Raw genomic sequence first — 18,561 nt, 5'->3', positions numbered from 1 at the left:
TTTTGGTGTAATGTTAAACTAAGATAAGACAAAATTATATTTAATTTTAAACATACCATTTATGTAATTTTCTGCAAATATTAGTTGATTTAAATGAAAATCTCTTGTTTTATATTGACTGAACTATTTTTTTTTATTCCTGAAAAAAAAAAAAAATAATGATATTAATTATAAATTTTAAATCATAAATCAAGAAGCAACAAAATTTAGAATAAATCATAAAAAATTTAAAAAAAAATTATCTCCTAATAATAGATATTTAATTACTTAACATAATAATGTATTAATATTCTCCTTTATTAAATAAGTAATTTTCCTCTCACTCATCAGAAATGTTCCACTTAACTTTATTACTGTAATTGATTTATGACTTTTGGAATATGAGAAATTATAAAATGAACAATGTCAAGTTACAATTAATTACTATTTTAAAAAAGTTTCAAGATGGATTGAACTTGCATATTTTGCTGTAACAAATAAAAGAATATTTAGTAATGTTTTACTGTACAATTTTCTTGGATGGTGGATATAAAGATTTCATAGAAATAAAGCAAAACAATCTGCCAAATTATCAGGCTATAATTTAATAATCAGATTCATCACTGAGAGTGACAATTATGATTATAACCATATTAATAGCTCTGGAAGCATAGATTAGATGGAGGTCAAGATAGCATAATTGGCAATGTATCTGCACATTCAACGGGAGTCGTGGGTTCGAGTCCCGTTCTGGGACGATTATTTTCTTCCAGAAATTCTAATTAAAATTATCATGAGATGCTGCCTATCTGTAGTCAAATTACTTAATTTCTAATTATTAAATTAGCCTTATTATAGACCAATGATATCACAGATTGTTTGCATCAATTAAGGATGCATCTATGAAATTTAAAATGTGTAAAATTGGAAGATAACCTTCGCCTATGTGATAAGTTATTTTGCATTGTATCATGCTTAATTGGACTTACTGTATTAAAAATCAATTTGTTTATTGACGTTCTCAAACAAAGCATTTTAAATTATTTGCATTTTTAAGCAAAATTAAGTGAAAAAAAGCTTTGATATGAGGTGCAATCAGAAAAACAGTTAAGTTTTTAATATCTTAAGACAATATTATGTTTATTAGAAGAAAAAAGTAAAAAGTATTTGTGCATGACTAATATTAAACACACTATGATTTCCAATTGCACATTTTCCTCCCAAATGAATATTGCAAAATATCCTGTTACGAAAGTAATTAACATTTTAGTACTTTCTTTTTTGATTATTATTTGTAAAAAAATCTGTAATGCATGTATAATTTACTCTAATGAAAACCTAAATTACCCAATAAATACTTAGATATAAAATATTCTTTAGATTCTTAAATATTTGTGTATTTAGTAGCTTATTACAACTGCATGGTGTCATCTCGTCCATTGAATTGAATTTTTTTTGTGTATTAATTATAGTCTAAGATATATTTCATCAGTTTTTCGACTGCGCACAGTATATTAATTAAATTAAATCTAAAAAATTGAATTAAAAATACTGCACATGTTAATTTTTAAAAAATTAATACATTATAATGTATTTCTAATTTAAAAATAATATAAATCATTATATACACCTTCATTTTTAATGTGTCATTAAAGAAAAAGAACTGTAAATTATACAGATTAATATTGCGCAACAATGTTGAAATAATTGAAAAACTAGGTCATATATATTTATAAAGAAAATTGCAGTATTTTTAGAAAATACGTCCTGTCGTCAATTGTCAGTCACTCTGCAACCGTGCCATCTATGAGCAAATATAATAATAAATTTTTTTGTTTTTTAAAATTAAAATAATAAGGTAAAGTTAATGTTAAAGAAAAATTTTATTTTAAATTACTATAACTTGTACCATGAATCTCAATATACATAGTCATTATGATGCTCATCTGTGAAATGATTAGATTCAAAATCATTCCATACGATCGTTAAATTTTGCATTATAAATTGTAAATGCATTAAGTGCGATTACTGGGACGTCTTTCAAGATTTTGTTTGTGTATTTTTAATAAATATACCATCATTTTTACATTTGAACATGTTAAAGCTTATCATATACAACAATAAAGGCTCTCATTAGCCTGTTGAGTTTTCTATAATTAAATAATCAGAGGAAATAGCAATGTAACTCATTTAAGTGAAGAGCTTTTTTTGATTTCTTTCCAAATGGTGACTCACAAATTGTGAAATGCATAAATACGTGAACTTTCACAGTCAATAATTATTTGTTAATGGCTGTGTACAAGAAAAATTTACTGTTATCAAGATATAAATTACTTTGTATCAATACCATTTTTAGTTTGGAATTGTTTTTAGGTTAAATTCTTAGAAAAATCAGAAGAAAATTGTATACGTGTTAATATATGGATTTAAATTATTATTAAGAAGTTTTTGTTTTCAATGATTTTAGTAGATTAAATATCAATAAATTTTAGCACTTTTTATGTTTTGGAGAGCAATTTTAATTTTTTTTTTTAAATGTAATTTTAATAGAATGGTTGTGAAGAAAGAGAAAGAAAGTGGAAAGAAATCAGAAAAAAGAATGCATTAGCAAGAAATTGGGTAAATTTTGAGACAATTTTTTACTTTGGAACACTAATCGCACCAAAAAAATTTTTTAAAGTTAGTTGAGTAAACACATCTTATTCAATATATACAGGATGTTCTAAAACAGTGATTCCCAGAGTGGGGGGCTACCACCCTTGAGGAAATTATAAAAATTGAGGGGATGCTGCAAGACAAAGGGAACAAAAATTCATTTTGAAGCAAAAAAATATATAGGAAATACATGCACTGAAAGAGCAGTAATCCAAGAAATTTGGAAACACTGATCTAAAAAAAGAACAGTAGAATACAAAAGTACAGTGATTCATGACTAAAAAAATATGTATGTATATATATATATATATATATATAAGAGAAAAGTGTTATAAAAATGTGAAATGAAAAAAGGTTTGTAGGCCAGATTTGAATTACCAAATTGTTTGAATAAAGATTTATACATACTTGAGAGAGAGAGAGAGAGAGAGAGAGAGACAAGGACTTTCATTCACTTATGTATTCTGTAATGAAATAATTTATTGACAGTTTTTATATTGTTTATAAGAAAAAGCTTGTTAAAATTCAGTTGCAACTGATTCAAAATCTACAGTTGCATTTATATAATGTAGTTTTTAACACACCAAAGCTAGTTCATTTCTATTGGCCAATGCTCATGTAGTACGGTTGCACCTAGCTTTAACATTAAGTTTTAGCAGTACCAAACACACTCAATGTCTAGTAGATTTATTACTTGAGCAATTGCTTAATAAATGCAATATCATAGAAGCCTTAACATTTGTGGTTCTATTAGAAGACTCCAAATGAGAAATGTCTATATTTTATATGTACAGTACTGTTTGATGCTAAATCTTCTTGTTTTTGCTTTCACACTTACATTTATGTCATCCTGTGTTTGGAAAAACTGAAAAGTAATAAATAATTAAAATACAGTCGACCCCCTATAACACTGTTCATTATTCCGTTTTATATGAATTACATGTTATATGAGTCACTCAGATTTTACAAATACGTGAGCCGTTCACAGCCCGGCATACGTATTTGTAAAATCTAAGTGACTCATACAATATGGAATTCATATAAAACAGAATTATTAACAGTGTTATAGGGGGGGTCAACTGTATTATGTAACATTTTCTGTGCAGAGGATGACAAAGTTTGTATTTGCAATACACTATTATAATACATATAAATTTTTGATAAAAATAATAAGATATTTGTGTAAATGCAGATTTTGGTAAAATAAATCCTTTGGATGCCAAGAAACAAAGATATGTTGCACGAATGAAAAATGTTTTATTGGTATGTTAATATTTAATAAATGAAAAATACAACAATAATTCACATTTGCACAATTGTATAAATATACACTAAACTAAGCCTGAAACTAAGTTAATCAAATGATAATGCTGGATTTGATCAGCCATAACTTGCCTAATTAAGCATATAAATATTTATAATTTCTTTATATCTACATATTAAGATACTATTATTTATATCTTAATTTTTGAAATTTACATGTGTAAGGTATTTCTCTTAAATTTAACATAAGAGTAAGTTCTTAGTAGATTTACCTGAAAAGCTTAATTCTCCTAACAGAAATTCAAGTTCTATTTAATTGTTTGTTATGTAATCTTGTTATAATTTATACTGGTAATATAAAAAATTATTATTCATATGAAAAACAATCACAGGACCTTCCAAAAAGAATTCTACTATTTTAAATTATTTAATTATGTTATTTATTATCCAAAAAGTATGCAATTGATACAATAACTCTCTGAGTTTTGTATCCCATCGGCATTCAAATGTCTTGTTGACTATTATCTCTAGGAAAATGACAACTCCACAATAGAGAAGGTATCTTGGGTTCTGCAGTTTGCAAAGTCAGAATAACTCATCATTGTGTAATATGAGTAATCTGCAGGAGCTGTAGAATTGTGGCCACCACAGGAGGAGGGCCAACAGATGTGCTGTAGCAAGCATAGGAAAAATTTAAGTATGTGTTGGTGACATGAGATGCATGCACTGAGAAACTAATGGGCAAATGTGAAGCTTGGACAATTTTTCAATGTTTATCACGACCATCTTGGATAATAATTAACAAAATTAAATTAAACAGGTAGAATTCTTCTTAGAAGACCCTGTATAAAGTTTCCTACAATAATGTATTTTAACTAATAGAAAACAGTTAATTCTTAAGATGGTAAATTTTTTAATTTGCTCATTTCCTAACTTATGTTCTGCATAAGAAATTTTTAATTGCATTGATATAATAATCATCAAAATTTTAGAAAAAAGAAACTTTTACATTTTTTTTTTAAATTTAAATATGCCAAATGAGATTTTAATGAGTCTTTTTATTTTGTTTAGGTTCGTCAATTGCATCCAATAAAGACAGCGAAAAAAGGTACTTTAGAGAGGTATCAACAAATGTTAAAAGATGCAATGCAACAACATCAAGAACCTCATCCCAAAATAAAATCAGAACCTAATAATATTGAGCATATTTCTAAAACAAATGATGATATTCTTAGAACTAGACAGCCAGTGTTGTCAATTTTATCAAGTAATTGTCATACTAATTCCAACCATTCTTCTAAATTAATTTCATCCTCATCTCATGCTTACTATCTTCCCACAACCGAACACAATTCGTCATCAGGACGAATGAACGAAACTAAAGCAAGTGGAAATGGTAACATCGTGTCAGTTAATAATTACTCTAATTGCTCTAATTCAACTGCTAAAGTTTATGTGAATTCTATGTTTTCCAACATAAGTAAATCTGAATCCTCATGCTCAATTCCTTTAACCAAAGAAGTTTGTTATTTGGGACAGTATTCTCCTGCAAAATATGATAGTGTGTCTAATGGTGACAAGAAAAACAGAAATAGTTTTAGTATCATGTCTCCGCTTATGCATCGAAAAAGTGTAGCTCTTCCAAGTGGGCAGTCCACGTTTGGCTATGCAAATGAAAAGTATTCTACTTCTCCGGAGGATGTCTCAATACACATTCCTCATAATAAAAATTACGATCCGGACTCAAAGAGCCTAGGGTACGACAAGAATAACGAATACTGTCAGCTTCGTCCATCTGTCATTTGTCATACTGAACCAGCCAGAACAGTAGATAGGAAAATTATGCCTACATTAATAAAAGATAAGCATAATTCGTCTACGTCACCTGTGTTTTCGTCGCTGTCATCAGTAGCACATTATAAAGGTAATACGACAAATTCAGAAGAGTCAAATAAATTAATTCTTCCTCTTAATAAAAAACTATCTGAGAGTATTGGTATTAAATCTGTGCCCAGCACTACGGTAAACAAAGTTAAAATGTACGATAAACTGCAAGATAAATGCAAGATAACAGAAATAACAAAACTAAATCATTCACTCGAAGTAAGCATTCTGAAAAATTGTCAGGATGATAATGCAAATAAGCATTCTAAAATATATAAACTATCTAGGATAAAAATGGAGGAAGATAATCTGCAAACTGATAAAGAATTAAAAAGTATTCTGGCATCTCAAAAACCAAAAATTTCTTCGTGCATTTCTCAGCATCCGATAATTAGTTCTGATACGAAAACCTCATTCAACAACAATGTGCAAACTATTAAACTGGAGGCGTATGCAAATTCTATTATTTCCAGAAACAGTAAGTATAAATACGATGAACCGTATTTCGATCAACCGAAGCGTATACAGTTAAATAGTCCTCCTAGTTCCTGCATTAAAAGTGGATTAGGTCAAGCGCATGTTAATTATAAAACAACACCTTTTACTCCAATAGATGACATTAATCCTCCAGTTGTGCTAGATTTAAGTTTGAAGAAAAAGCCACAATCAACTGGATTGGAAGCTGTTGTGCCTTCACCCAGTCCTCCAAAAACTCCCGCCGATGGGATCTGTTTAGATCTGTCTCTGAAAAGAAAAGTCATAAATACAACAGCTACATCACCACCTAGTGGTATAGAAAATATAACACCGCCTCCAGAAGAAATAGAACCACCATTATATCATAGTAGTCCTTTTGTAGTGTCCGTCATGAAATCATCTCCTCATCTAACCATTCCAGTTATTAACAACATAGGAAATTCAAAACTTTATAATAGTTTATCGCAGGACAGAAAACTACATCCGGACGCTCTATCAAATAGGGCACCGATAATGAATTCTGATGGTGTGACTTCTTCGGCCATAGATATTCCCAGTACTCCGAGTCCTTCTCCCTTACCAAATAATGTAAAAAGTACTTCAAAAAGTATATCTTCATATAATTATACCTATTCATCGCAGTCATTGGAATATACTTCATTAAGGTCATCATTCTGGTCACCACAAGTTACTGCCTATTATATTCCTCCAGAAAGTAAACAGACTAATTTGGACGGTTATAAAGATATTGTGGATCAAGGAAATCTTCAATATCAGTATCACGTGGGACCTCATTTATATCCAGTTTTATTTAAAGAAGGACAAACATATCCCAAGTAACCCATATGTAACAGTAGTTAAAACAAGGTATGGGTTTTATAATTGAACAGTATGTGTGTTATATGTGTGAATGTCATTTCATGAAAAAGTTAACTTTTGTCCATATTTATCATTGTTCTACATATATCATGCCATCGATGATCAGTCCAACAGTCTACTTATTTGTCCTTCCCATTGTATACAACTGTAAATAATTTTTTTTTTTATGAGGCTTGAAATATTTTCGTACATGCATCTGCAGAAAGATTCTTTAGGACAACAGATTTGACCGTCTCTGCAGAATGATTTTCTTAAATGCATAATTTCAAAAAATATCACTCCTTAAAACACAATGATTATATTCACAAGTAAATCTTTCCTTTAATTATTATTTGGTTCAATGATGAAAATTTGGTTTCCATTTAGATAGCATGTTGCTCTTGAGAATCTCGTTGTAGATGCACACGAGACATAGTTTGAATAGTAATTTAGATTTGTAAAATATGACACGTGAAAGGAAATGAAAAATAATGTGTAACTTTTAAACCTTTGAGGAGTGGCAGTTTGAAATTTATATGGAAGTGTGCATATTGGTGTGTTGAGAAAGTCAACTTATTCTCTTTGTAAGAGTTATAGCGGTAGAAAAATGACACAGTACACTAGATGAAAACTGTTTTAAGTACATAGAAACTCACTCCGCAAAGGATTAATCTAAATTTTATGCTAAAGACTTAATTGATATTTTAATAATAGAAATTATTATTTAAATAACACAAAATATTTATCATTTCTTACGCAAAAACCAAATTATATAGTATATGGATACAGAAACAAAAAGCTTTTCATTGATCCATTAGCTATTGATTTGGCGGGTAATGTAGCAGTAATAATTTCTATGCAATACATAAACTAAATCAGATGATATATTTTTATGGAAAGAAAACTAATCCATCCTTTTAAACTAGATAGCAATAGATAATTATACTTTCCTTTATGTCAAAATAGGTTACTTTATACAGAATTAATTTATATAAAAGTTTACTATTAGAAAATGGCAGTTATTTGCTCGAAGAATGATACAATTTGGCCAAACAAACTATCGGATTATCAGACTATATTAAAATTAGCTTAATATAGCTTGATAATCCGGTAATTCGCTTGGCTTTAATTAAAAAATCGAGTTATGGATTGAATGTTTATATATGATGCGATCTGGAGGCAGCTGTTTAAATTATCCTTCTAAAAAAATAGTAAATTAAAGAATACCCATTGTATTTTGTTCTAATTTTTCTAGAAGAACTGTATGGTAAAAATTATTTTTAAAAAGTATGTAAGTAACTTTTGCTGAAAAATATTTAATCCATGCTTAAAATTGTCATTTCTCACAAATTATTCAGGATATTCACAAATGAATACATACCTGAAAAGATTGTGTATTATTAGAAATAATCCAATAAAACATCAATTATTTAATTATAGTTATAGTTGTACAATTCTTTGGAGCAAATATTTCTTTTGTTTCTATCAAAAAGCAACAGATTTTAAAATGGCAAAGGGAATAAAGCAATATATTGGTAATTTAAAAACTGATCATTGGTGCAATTTAAATTCTAATGCAAAAAAAGATTGAGTTAAAACAGATATTTTGTATTAGGAATGTAAGAGGGGGAAAAAAATCAAATTTCTGGTAGTTGTTTACATGTATTTTTGTCAGGATCTCAATAGATATATTTTTTGAAAGAGCAACAAGTATGGTACAGTTTTCTATAAGTTAATGAGTAAAGTTTTGACTTACTAATTTCTGTTCACGAGTCTATAGTTTAGAAAGTTAATTTAAATACAATTTCTAGAGAGTTCACCGTAAAGATTTACTAAGGAAATTTCAGTTAACCAGAAACTGTTTAGGTGCTATAGATACATTCAACTACATCCGTCATAAATTAATCATTAGAACGTTTTCTACATTGTAATTTTTTAATTAGAATTTTATCCGAACCAACAATAGCAGCAATAAATTTAATGTAAATTTAAAAAAATAAAATAAAATAACAGTCATAAAATATATATATATATATTTTATAATTTTGATTTTGCATCTTTTAGATGCTCCTAACTGCCATTTTCATATTTATTTAGTTTAGTTTTGCATTTCACGAAATTTCGTTTGATTTAAAAATGAACCTAATTTATACACACATATTTTTTTGTAGTTTTTAATTGCTAAACTGTAGAAATTTCGTGAAATACAAAAATTAAAATATGATAAAAACTATTTTTTCTATAAGTATGTCAATATTTTGTTTATTGTTATTTAAGGAAATTATAAATTGATATCTACAAAGCAGAAGTGTATTTTTATTATTATTATTATTTTTTTTTTCCATTGTATAAATTTCACAGTTGATCTAAATGGTATATATCTATATATATATACACAATGTACTGTTTATTGATTTTTTTAATACGATATTATCATTTTTAATTTTATGAAAATTATAATGAACAAAAATTTTCCAAATGTGTAATAGCTGGATGTGTTTGTTTTGTCTAAAAGCGACTTGTAAATATTTAATAAAATCGATAACTTAATGCATAACCACAATTTTGTTAAACTAAAAAAAATAACAACCAAAAAAAAAAAAGAAAGAAAACTAAATCGTTCTGTAGGATTTGAGGAATATAAGATAGAAGACCACTTAGTAAATACATATTCTAGTATAAGAATTAGTTGAAGAATAAGTATACAAATGAAAGAAGTATATTAACATAAAATTGTATGTTTAAGAAAAAATCTGGGACCATGTTTATCCTGAATGAGATGATAATATTCAGAGCAAATATCTAGATAATCTGGTATGTACAGTATGATTCTGAGATATATATTGGGAATACTTTGAATTTTTTAATTTGTGTTAAATATTTTTCAGAGAAGTTTTTGATTTCATAATGTTAACAGAAATTAAGCGAGGATGTTGTATTTGCATTAATAATAATTCATTAAATCACCACCTACATCAGTGATACACATTTATCCTTACTCAAATAAGGCCACACAGTTGTCATTTAATGTATTTATCTGCCATTACATAATTAATAACATCACATCTCCTATCTTACTCAAACTATTTGCTCATGGCTACGGTTTGTTTTAGTGTGCAAATATTTTAAAACATTTTTAATGGAAATAAAGAAACAGATGTATCATTACTATTCTAGATACAATTGTCTAATATGAGAATATCTATGTTAATTATATAGCATATAAGTAATTTATAATTAATGTTAAACAACGATAAATAATTTTAAGTTACAAGATACGAGGGCTCTACCAAAAGCAACGCAAAAGCGGAAGCAGCTTTTTCATTTACCAATATAGGTCCTTCAAATTGGACTTATTGGTAGTAACTCTTCCTCTACACAAAAGGTATTTGATGCAAATCCATTGATTATAATGAAGACTAGTATATAATTTAATAGTATCTTCATATAGGGGAAGAGGTACTTTATCAACATGTCCAATTTGAAGGACCTATGTCAATAAATGAAGAAGTTGTGCCCACTTTTTCAATACCTTTGGTACGTTCCTTGTGTTTTTGAGTCATACAAACTTTGTAATATCTGATAACTGATATAATTATAGTGACTATAATTTTCATCCAATTTTTTAATTGAAATAGGGTGCGAATAGAATTATTCAATTACAAAAATTCATGAAAGTAAATAGATAAACAGATTAGTAAATCTATAATCAATCATTTGTCTTCTTGCTACGACTCAAAATTGTTGTAAATGTTTTAATGGTTGTAATAATAAATATAGAAGATCGTGCACTTGAACTTTTCCTTTACTAATTGTTAACAGATAAAATATCTATTCCCAAATACTGTTTTCTTATTTCCATTAAAAATATATTTATTAAATGTTTTAACATTTTTAATAAAAATAAGAAACTGGATAAATCATTAATATCAGAGATATCAAAAACATTTGTATATGGCCATTAATCATAAGTAATAAGCAGGACGATTGCCAAAGATATTTTTCATAGTCTTTATGAAATAACATCTTTTCTGGACTTTATGTAATTAATTTTAACACTCATGTCTCATACTTTATTTTATTTAAACTGCTTTCTAAAGAGTCATTTTTATCTTTAAATATAAGGTATGGTGTGATATTGCAAAAATATTTTTATTATTATTATTGCTGTATCACATGTACGTTGTCTTGTACAGAACCAGACAAACAGAAAAAAAACAGAATTTCGAGAAACATTGCATTGGCAGCTTTAATTTACACAATAATAAAATATACAACATTTGAAGTTTTAAAATTTATAAAAGTGATCATTTGGTTTGTTATTTACTTCTAAATTGATTAAACAATGTATTAATTATTGTAAGTACAAAGTGAAATACTCAACCGGAACTTTATCGTTGCTACATTCCTCTATTAAGTCTAAGCTAGTCATCAATTAAGTAACTAGCCCACCTGTGTTAATTTCTCAGGAAGAACATTATTTAACAAATATTTTTAAAAGTTAGGACGACCAGATAAATTAACCGGGAATCACAAGACTATCCTTCTAGTCATATTTTTTTAATTTAAAAATTACCAAGAAATCAAGATTTGTCTTTGTCTTTTGCAATCGTAATATTCATTTTAAAAACAGTAAATATATTTGTACTCGTCCAAAATGTACAGAAAATAATTTCAGTTTAATCCGGTCGTCCTACTGCACAACATAAAATCACGATACCAAAACGACATGACTTGCAATAGAAGAAAGTTACGCCGTGGTATAATGTGCTTTAAAGTAATAGTTTATTAATGTAACATACCGACGGATGTGATATTGCATTTTAATAACCTAATAGTTTGTCTGTTTTCATGTTTTCCTTGTAAAATAATTACAGAATTGAGAAAACAAATAGACTGTTGGTATTGCATTGTTACTTCCTATATTAGATAATATACTAAGTAATAACAATAGACACAGCTGGTTTGAGTGATCAGACTTTAATAGGGTAGCTTCAATTTTATTAAGACAGCTTTATAATTATTAAAAGTTTTTGTATCAAATTATGTAACAAATTATAATTATTTGCTTGTTTGTAAAATATAAAGGATTTTATTGTGTACTAATCTATGATAAACTGTTTCTTACTGTAGTGTGTTTATAAAACATTATAAATACAAATATTTATCTTGAGGTTTTCTGTAAGCAATTCTGTAAAGAATTGCAGAGTTCATTTAAAAAAAAATAATAATTATGTAACTTATCTGTGTAATATTTCATATATATTACTAAATTACATCAAGGAAACATTGTGTAAAATCTGTTTATGGATAATGTAGATCACATTATTGTTTTCAGTTCAGTGATTTAAGTAAAAGAATACCCAAAATATTGTCGTTACATCCAATCTCAGAAAAGGAAATAAAAAATATTTGCAGCAGGAATATAAAGGCAAACCCTTTGTAAATATTGGTTAGATTAGTGAATAGATATGTCATATGGTTGAAAATGAAAGTGACTGTTGGAAAAGTGAAGTTTTTCTGCAGATGCATCACTTTTTGAAAGCTGTCAAAATGTTGTGTCAATCATTTGTAAATGTCCAAAACTTCATTATGTATAAATGTTCATCTTCATCTTTTGTGAAATACAGTTCCCTGTACGTACTCGTTTGTATACCTCGTACAGTAGTCCGGCAGCTAAGCCGGCGAGGAACAAAAATGGGATAATTTTCGGAAAAAATAAAAAAAATGGACTACCGAATAATAAAGTGCTGTTTAAGATCTCTCGAGCCACGTGTTTTTCTTATATTTAATAAACATCGGGTGCTAAAGCGAAATCTTAATTATTATACATCGGGTTGTAAAAGTGAAATTTAGACTTTTTTCCTAATTCTAACAATTGGTATGGGTATATAGTAAAAAAAGGCATTTCATTGGAAACGGATGCAACAAAACTTTCAAAAGAACACATTTGCTTACCAATTCTTTATCGCGTCAAAAAGTCGGCGGTCACAAAAGCTCACGGTCTCGTCTAGTCAAAGCATTTACAGGCAAAGAGAGATCGACCGGCTGCCGCAGACGTCAAAGGGCCAAAAGCGCAGCAGGCGACGACGACACGCGTCGTCCCAAAGGAGTCTCGAGAATAACCGGATCGTACGAACACCAAGATCAAAGAACTTCATCCAAACATCGACACGGTTCGATACAGCCACGACAATACGCCGGCACAGAGCACGGACAGCCGGCGGAGAGGTTCCACCCCGCTCGCCCTACGGCCCGGACCGGGCGCAACCCGCCGCCAACACGCGGTCGGACACACGACACCCAACGCGCGTTACATTCTTCAAAGAAAAATCCCAGTCGTTCTAAACCCACGGGATTGGAAATTTGCAGCAAAGACAGCAAGATAATATCGATACCGACGGCAATTACCCACAAGTTAATTGTCGATCAAGTTTTTTTTCAAAATGTCTACATTTCACCTTTACAACCTGACATAACTGCTGATCAAACATTCCAATTATAACAGATGTGGGTACATTAAAATGTATATTAAATGTATGAGTGAGTGAAGCAAAATCTGCATATATAATTTGTATGTGTGTCTTAGGATCAAGTTAGAGTGTAGAGTATATCATACCTTTATCATAGGCAGCAAATATATTAAAAAGTAAATGAAAGTTGTACACTTACATAGAGGTCAGGCATGATAAACCGTGTGCATACAACACGCATAAATTAAATATGTACGTACTCTTGCTTCCGTTTTTTTAATAGTTTATACGAAATTTGAGTAAAGGTGGCGATTTTAATACAAATTTATACTTTGCTACGCATTTAAAATCGACGATACGTATAGGACTTACCAGCTTCAAACTTCCTAGACGCCAATGGGAGGCGCCATGAGCCTACCGCTGACGTAATCCGTATCAATGGGGGCGTAAAATAAATACAACTTACGCATAATTCGATCGCTAGAGGGCCGAACGTAAATTTTGAATACGTTTGACATTTTAATCTCGAATATTTTTTTTGAACCGAAAATAAAAATAAAGCGTTAAGAAATTTTTTGATTATTTTGCCTATTGATTTTTCTCCACTTAAATTGTTTTCTTTCGTCAATGTTAGTATAATGTTGCCAGGCCGGATGGCCGAGCGGCAAGGTGGCAGCCTACAGCTCTGGGGGACCCGGGATCGAAACCGGACGGGTTTGAAAATGCCCAGGTTTTTTTCGGGGCTTCCCGAAAGAGGTGTTTTTCTGGTTGGGAATCGCTGTTTTAAATGTATTTATGTCATTGTCGGAGTAAAAATACACAACCGCTGTATGTCCTGGAATTGAATCGTTCCCGTGTCTTTCGGGAAGAACTCATATTGTCTTGGATTTAATTTCCATTTGGAGAAACATTAAACTTTCTTCGGGAGTCCGTTATTACTCTATGTTGATTATTATTTCTTATTTATGTATTGAACTAGGTTTCGCGCGGGCCATCTGATTCGAGGATGGAGGAGGATTGAGAGACGGCGGATCGGAAGAAGCGCACACTACTACTTAACTTGAACGTAAAATACCCGTTTATTTATATACATTTTAGATATATAGAGCCATCCAAGGATAACGGATTCCTGAACGAGAGAGAGAGAAAGTTTACATTTATTTTTCGCGCGGCGATAATATCTTCTGTCGATTATTGAACTTCGTCGGACGGTCGTGGAGCGGGTGCACCCGAGTAAAAAAGTTCAAGTTCTTGGGAAAAGTTCAAGCTTCTAGATGGAGAAATCCGAATAGGGTTCCTGGAGAGAGAATCTCGATTGTCCAAACAAAGGAGCGACATCGGGAGAACGACGGCGGCGGATGGGATCGGCGATTGGGAAGCACACTCGAATATTCTTTCTTCTTGAGAAAGATTGCATGATTGCACGATTGCAGATTGTAGAAATTTCCGTAACAGGACAATAACTTTCTGGATAAAAACCTGCATTAAAAACCCCTCTGGACAATAATCCCGCTATGTAAAATCCCCTGGAATATTCCCTCCGACAGTAACTCCTGGATAAAACTATCATTTTGTGTAAAAATGAAAGCTCTTCTTAAAACTAAAGTTTCTTTAAAATTTATTTAATACAACAAAATGCTGATACAAATTTTTTAAAAATACTAAAAGTTAATACGAATATCTCAGAATTAAATTATCAATTAGTCATTTATAGTTGAAATATTGAAATTCCCGATAAAAATTGCAATTTAATATTATTTAAATATGAGTTAGAGAAAAAAATTGTGTGTTATCCCACGAAGATAGTCCATAATATTGCGAACGATGGTAAGAATCTACGCATATGAAGTAGAACATTTCTTTCTTGGAGTTTGTGACAGATGACCATCCAAAATTTCATTGAAGTAAACTTGTAATACTTATTTTCTTTAAAGAAATCCAATGAATTCCCAAATGGTGGATGGAAACATCCAACATTGGACTGAAAACTTCTATGCCATTCTTCCACCGAATTCTTTGTATTTTGGTAATCCATCTTCGGATTGTTCATACATACGAGTATTCCATATCTCGATGGCGTATGTCGGTTGTGGTACAGTAGAGCCTCGATTATCCGACTCAATTGGGGACTGGGGTTGGTCGGATAATTGAAAAGTCGGATAACCGAAAAGTATGAAATAATCCATTATTAGTGTAGTATATTATTATATCCCATGTAATTAGTATATTAGTATATCGCTATTAACCTACTTTGCGTTGAATTTTCATCGATGTTAAGCCTAACAAAAATTTTTTAAAATAATAATCGTCGCTATTGTATCGTTAAAAATTAGAAAATTAATTTATTAAGCCTCGTTTAAATACTGGTTCCCTTTCATGGTCGAATGAGTGTTGCCAGCTAAAACACGTAAAAATAATATTAAAGTGGACAAGACATAGCCAAATACTGTAGCGCCACATCACTAGCGGACATTTGAAATTTGCCGACTAGGACGGTCAGTTAACCGAGGTGTCGGTTAATCGGGGGTCGGATAATCGAGGCTCTACTGTATTCCAATATAGGAATCTCCGAAATGATCTACGACTGGTGTGATTTCTTGGAGTAGAAATTCCTCAAAAGCATTATAATTTTAATAATTTATTAAAGAATTTAGTGGGGTGTTCTTGCCAGTTGCTCCACCAGGCACGGTAAGCGGATGTTGCGGGTTCGAACCCTGCCCGTGCCAGTTTTTTTTTTCAGATGATTCTAAATTATTTAATAAATTATAATTATTAATTTAGATAAGAGATGGCGCCTAACGTCTACCTCTAGTAACAAATGACTTAGTCATTAAATTAACTCCACCCGCTTCTGGTGTCCAGTGATTTTATCCACTCGATCGCTACAGTCTGTCTATGGAAAGAATGAACTTGGGTATTTACGAGTGACGTTGCTGTCGAGTCGAGTTTTTCCATAGACAGACTAAAAGATGTGAATTTTAACGAAATTCTTATAAACAGGAATTTAGTATAAACACTACTCTTAAAACAATCTTTGGTCTCTATAATTACTGTACTTCATTTTCTGTAAACCTTTATTCTTCCCGCCTTCTGCTTCTTTATTTCAACATTATTTAACAATTCCACCAAGAAATTTAACTCGACGGGGTCAGCGAACACTGAGAAAAGCTTCGAAGTACGATCGTCGTTTGTGTATTCTAACAGTATCGAGCCGTAAGTCGTTTTGCCTTGTTCAAATTGCGCTTTCGAGGTAATCCCGAAAGTGAACTTTGAACTCTCTTTTGTCTACATCAAACACATTAGTGTAACGAGTGTGGTAATCCTCTCGAATTCCGATGATTCTCTTAACTTCATCTGGGTTCGATTATAGGAAGAAGATGGTGTAGTATCAGATGATTCATTAGTATCAAAGTAAGAATCTGCCGAACATACTCGGATATTCGTGATCACATCCGTGTTTTCTTGCTCGAACCAGATGGGTTTCTAATCACAAAAGCCAATCTTCCGTGTTGATTAAGATAATTAATGGTTTCTTCGTTTATCAGGTATACAAAATCGAATGTTTCTTTTCCCGGTGCAAGGCGGAATAAATTTCGTAGCAATCACTTCCTGTCCTTTCAACTTCTGCAAAACATTATTCAATTATAAATTATTGTGTCGTTAACAATTCTTATCACATAATATAATATACCTATACAAATACGTAGTATATAATTTCAATAAAGGGTTATTGTACATACGTATTTGTATTATGCATTTAAAAAGGGATTAAAGGCGTTTTCTTCATCAACGCATTTTATAGCTTTCAAAAAATGGTCCGATGCATCTCCACTTCGCGTTACTTTCTAAATTTTATTCTTTATTCATACAATTATACTTACGTTTCAACTGATCTCCACTACTAACTTTCTGTCTTTCAATCAGCTCTTCAATCTCCCTGTCCTTTTTCTCTTCTTCTTCACCATTAGTGTATGTAATTGTTTCTCCGCACACGATGCCAAATTAATAAACTGTAGAAAAGAAGGATCGTCTTCCGAACCAAATACGTAGGATTTGTTACCATCCAACATCATTTTCATTCTTTCTTTATTATCTAAATGGATTAAACATAGTCGTTAATCATGTAATACATTTTTTCTTGTGTAGTATAAAATAGATCATGAATTAATATGTAACTCATTCGTAGGATTTAATTTTAATCAATATTAGCAAAAATAACTGAAATGATTACAATACATAAACAAGATAGAGTTAAATTTATTCTTTCTGACTGGCAAAACAGATCAATTAAATAAAAAAAAAACAGAGCAATTAAATCAATGAAAGAACGATTTTGTAAGGGAAATTACTAGTAAACAATAAGTTACGTTGCCATAGTTTAACAATAATAAAATTCTATCGATCACTGTTCGATGCAGGATTAAATTAATGGGATAAGACCACGCAATAAAAGGACAAGCTGCGGCTCCCGGAGGGTTTTGAATGGTAAACTGACTCCTATTTAGATGTTAGACACGTGAGAAAATCCGTAGGAGATTTACTATCGGATAATTTGATATTTGTAAATTATTATAGGAGACCCTTTCCACATTAGATAAGAATTTTTACACTTGATCAAATGAGATTTTACAAAAGTGGTAAGTTTTATAGTTTCTAGTTCTTAATTCTTATTCCTTTATTAAAATTCGGTAAAATTAAAGAAGATTCCGTGTAGAATAGCAGTTCGGTGGAAATTAATCTCTAAAGTTTTTATTAATTATTTAGCTAATATATCTTTGTGACATGTTGTCCTCTGCATAGTTCATCAAGTACAGGAACTCATTATGTAATTCTCAAAAGGTAATGACCTTCTATTCCTCCGCGTTGACTGCGTACCTTCTTCACATAAGTGTTAAAATTTTTTTGAAGCACCCTGTATTAAACGAACTAAATGCTATATAATATATTTATCATATAAATTGAGAAAACATGT

General features: G+C 30.3%; 1 protein-coding gene across 2 annotated transcripts in view; it reads left to right on the top strand.

Annotated features, from left to right (window-relative positions):
* LOC111616159 overlaps positions 1–12,884 on the top strand; it is a 70,682-nt gene extending 57,798 nt beyond the window's left edge. Inside the window, exons 10-11 of one of the 2 annotated variants that reach the window (XM_023357585.1) lie at positions 2,530–2,598; positions 4,969–12,884. In XM_023357585.1, the coding sequence (XP_023213353.1) occupies positions 2,530–2,598; positions 4,969–7,098 (2,199 nt within the window). In that variant the 3' untranslated portion in view covers positions 7,099–12,884. The remainder of the gene's footprint in view (positions 1–2,529; positions 2,599–4,968) is intronic. The other variant, XM_023357590.1, reaches the window with a different exon arrangement.
* Positions 12,885–18,561: the final 5,677 nt, after the last annotated feature.

Source organism: Centruroides sculpturatus, unplaced genomic scaffold (genome assembly GCF_000671375.1).
Source record: "Centruroides sculpturatus isolate CEXI.00-Female unplaced genomic scaffold, Cexi_2.0 scaffold55, whole genome shotgun sequence".
Taxonomy (NCBI): domain Eukaryota; kingdom Metazoa; phylum Arthropoda; class Arachnida; order Scorpiones; family Buthidae; genus Centruroides; species Centruroides sculpturatus.
The sequence above is the reverse complement of the archived record's forward strand: the minus strand, read 5'-3'. Positions and strand labels throughout refer to the sequence as shown.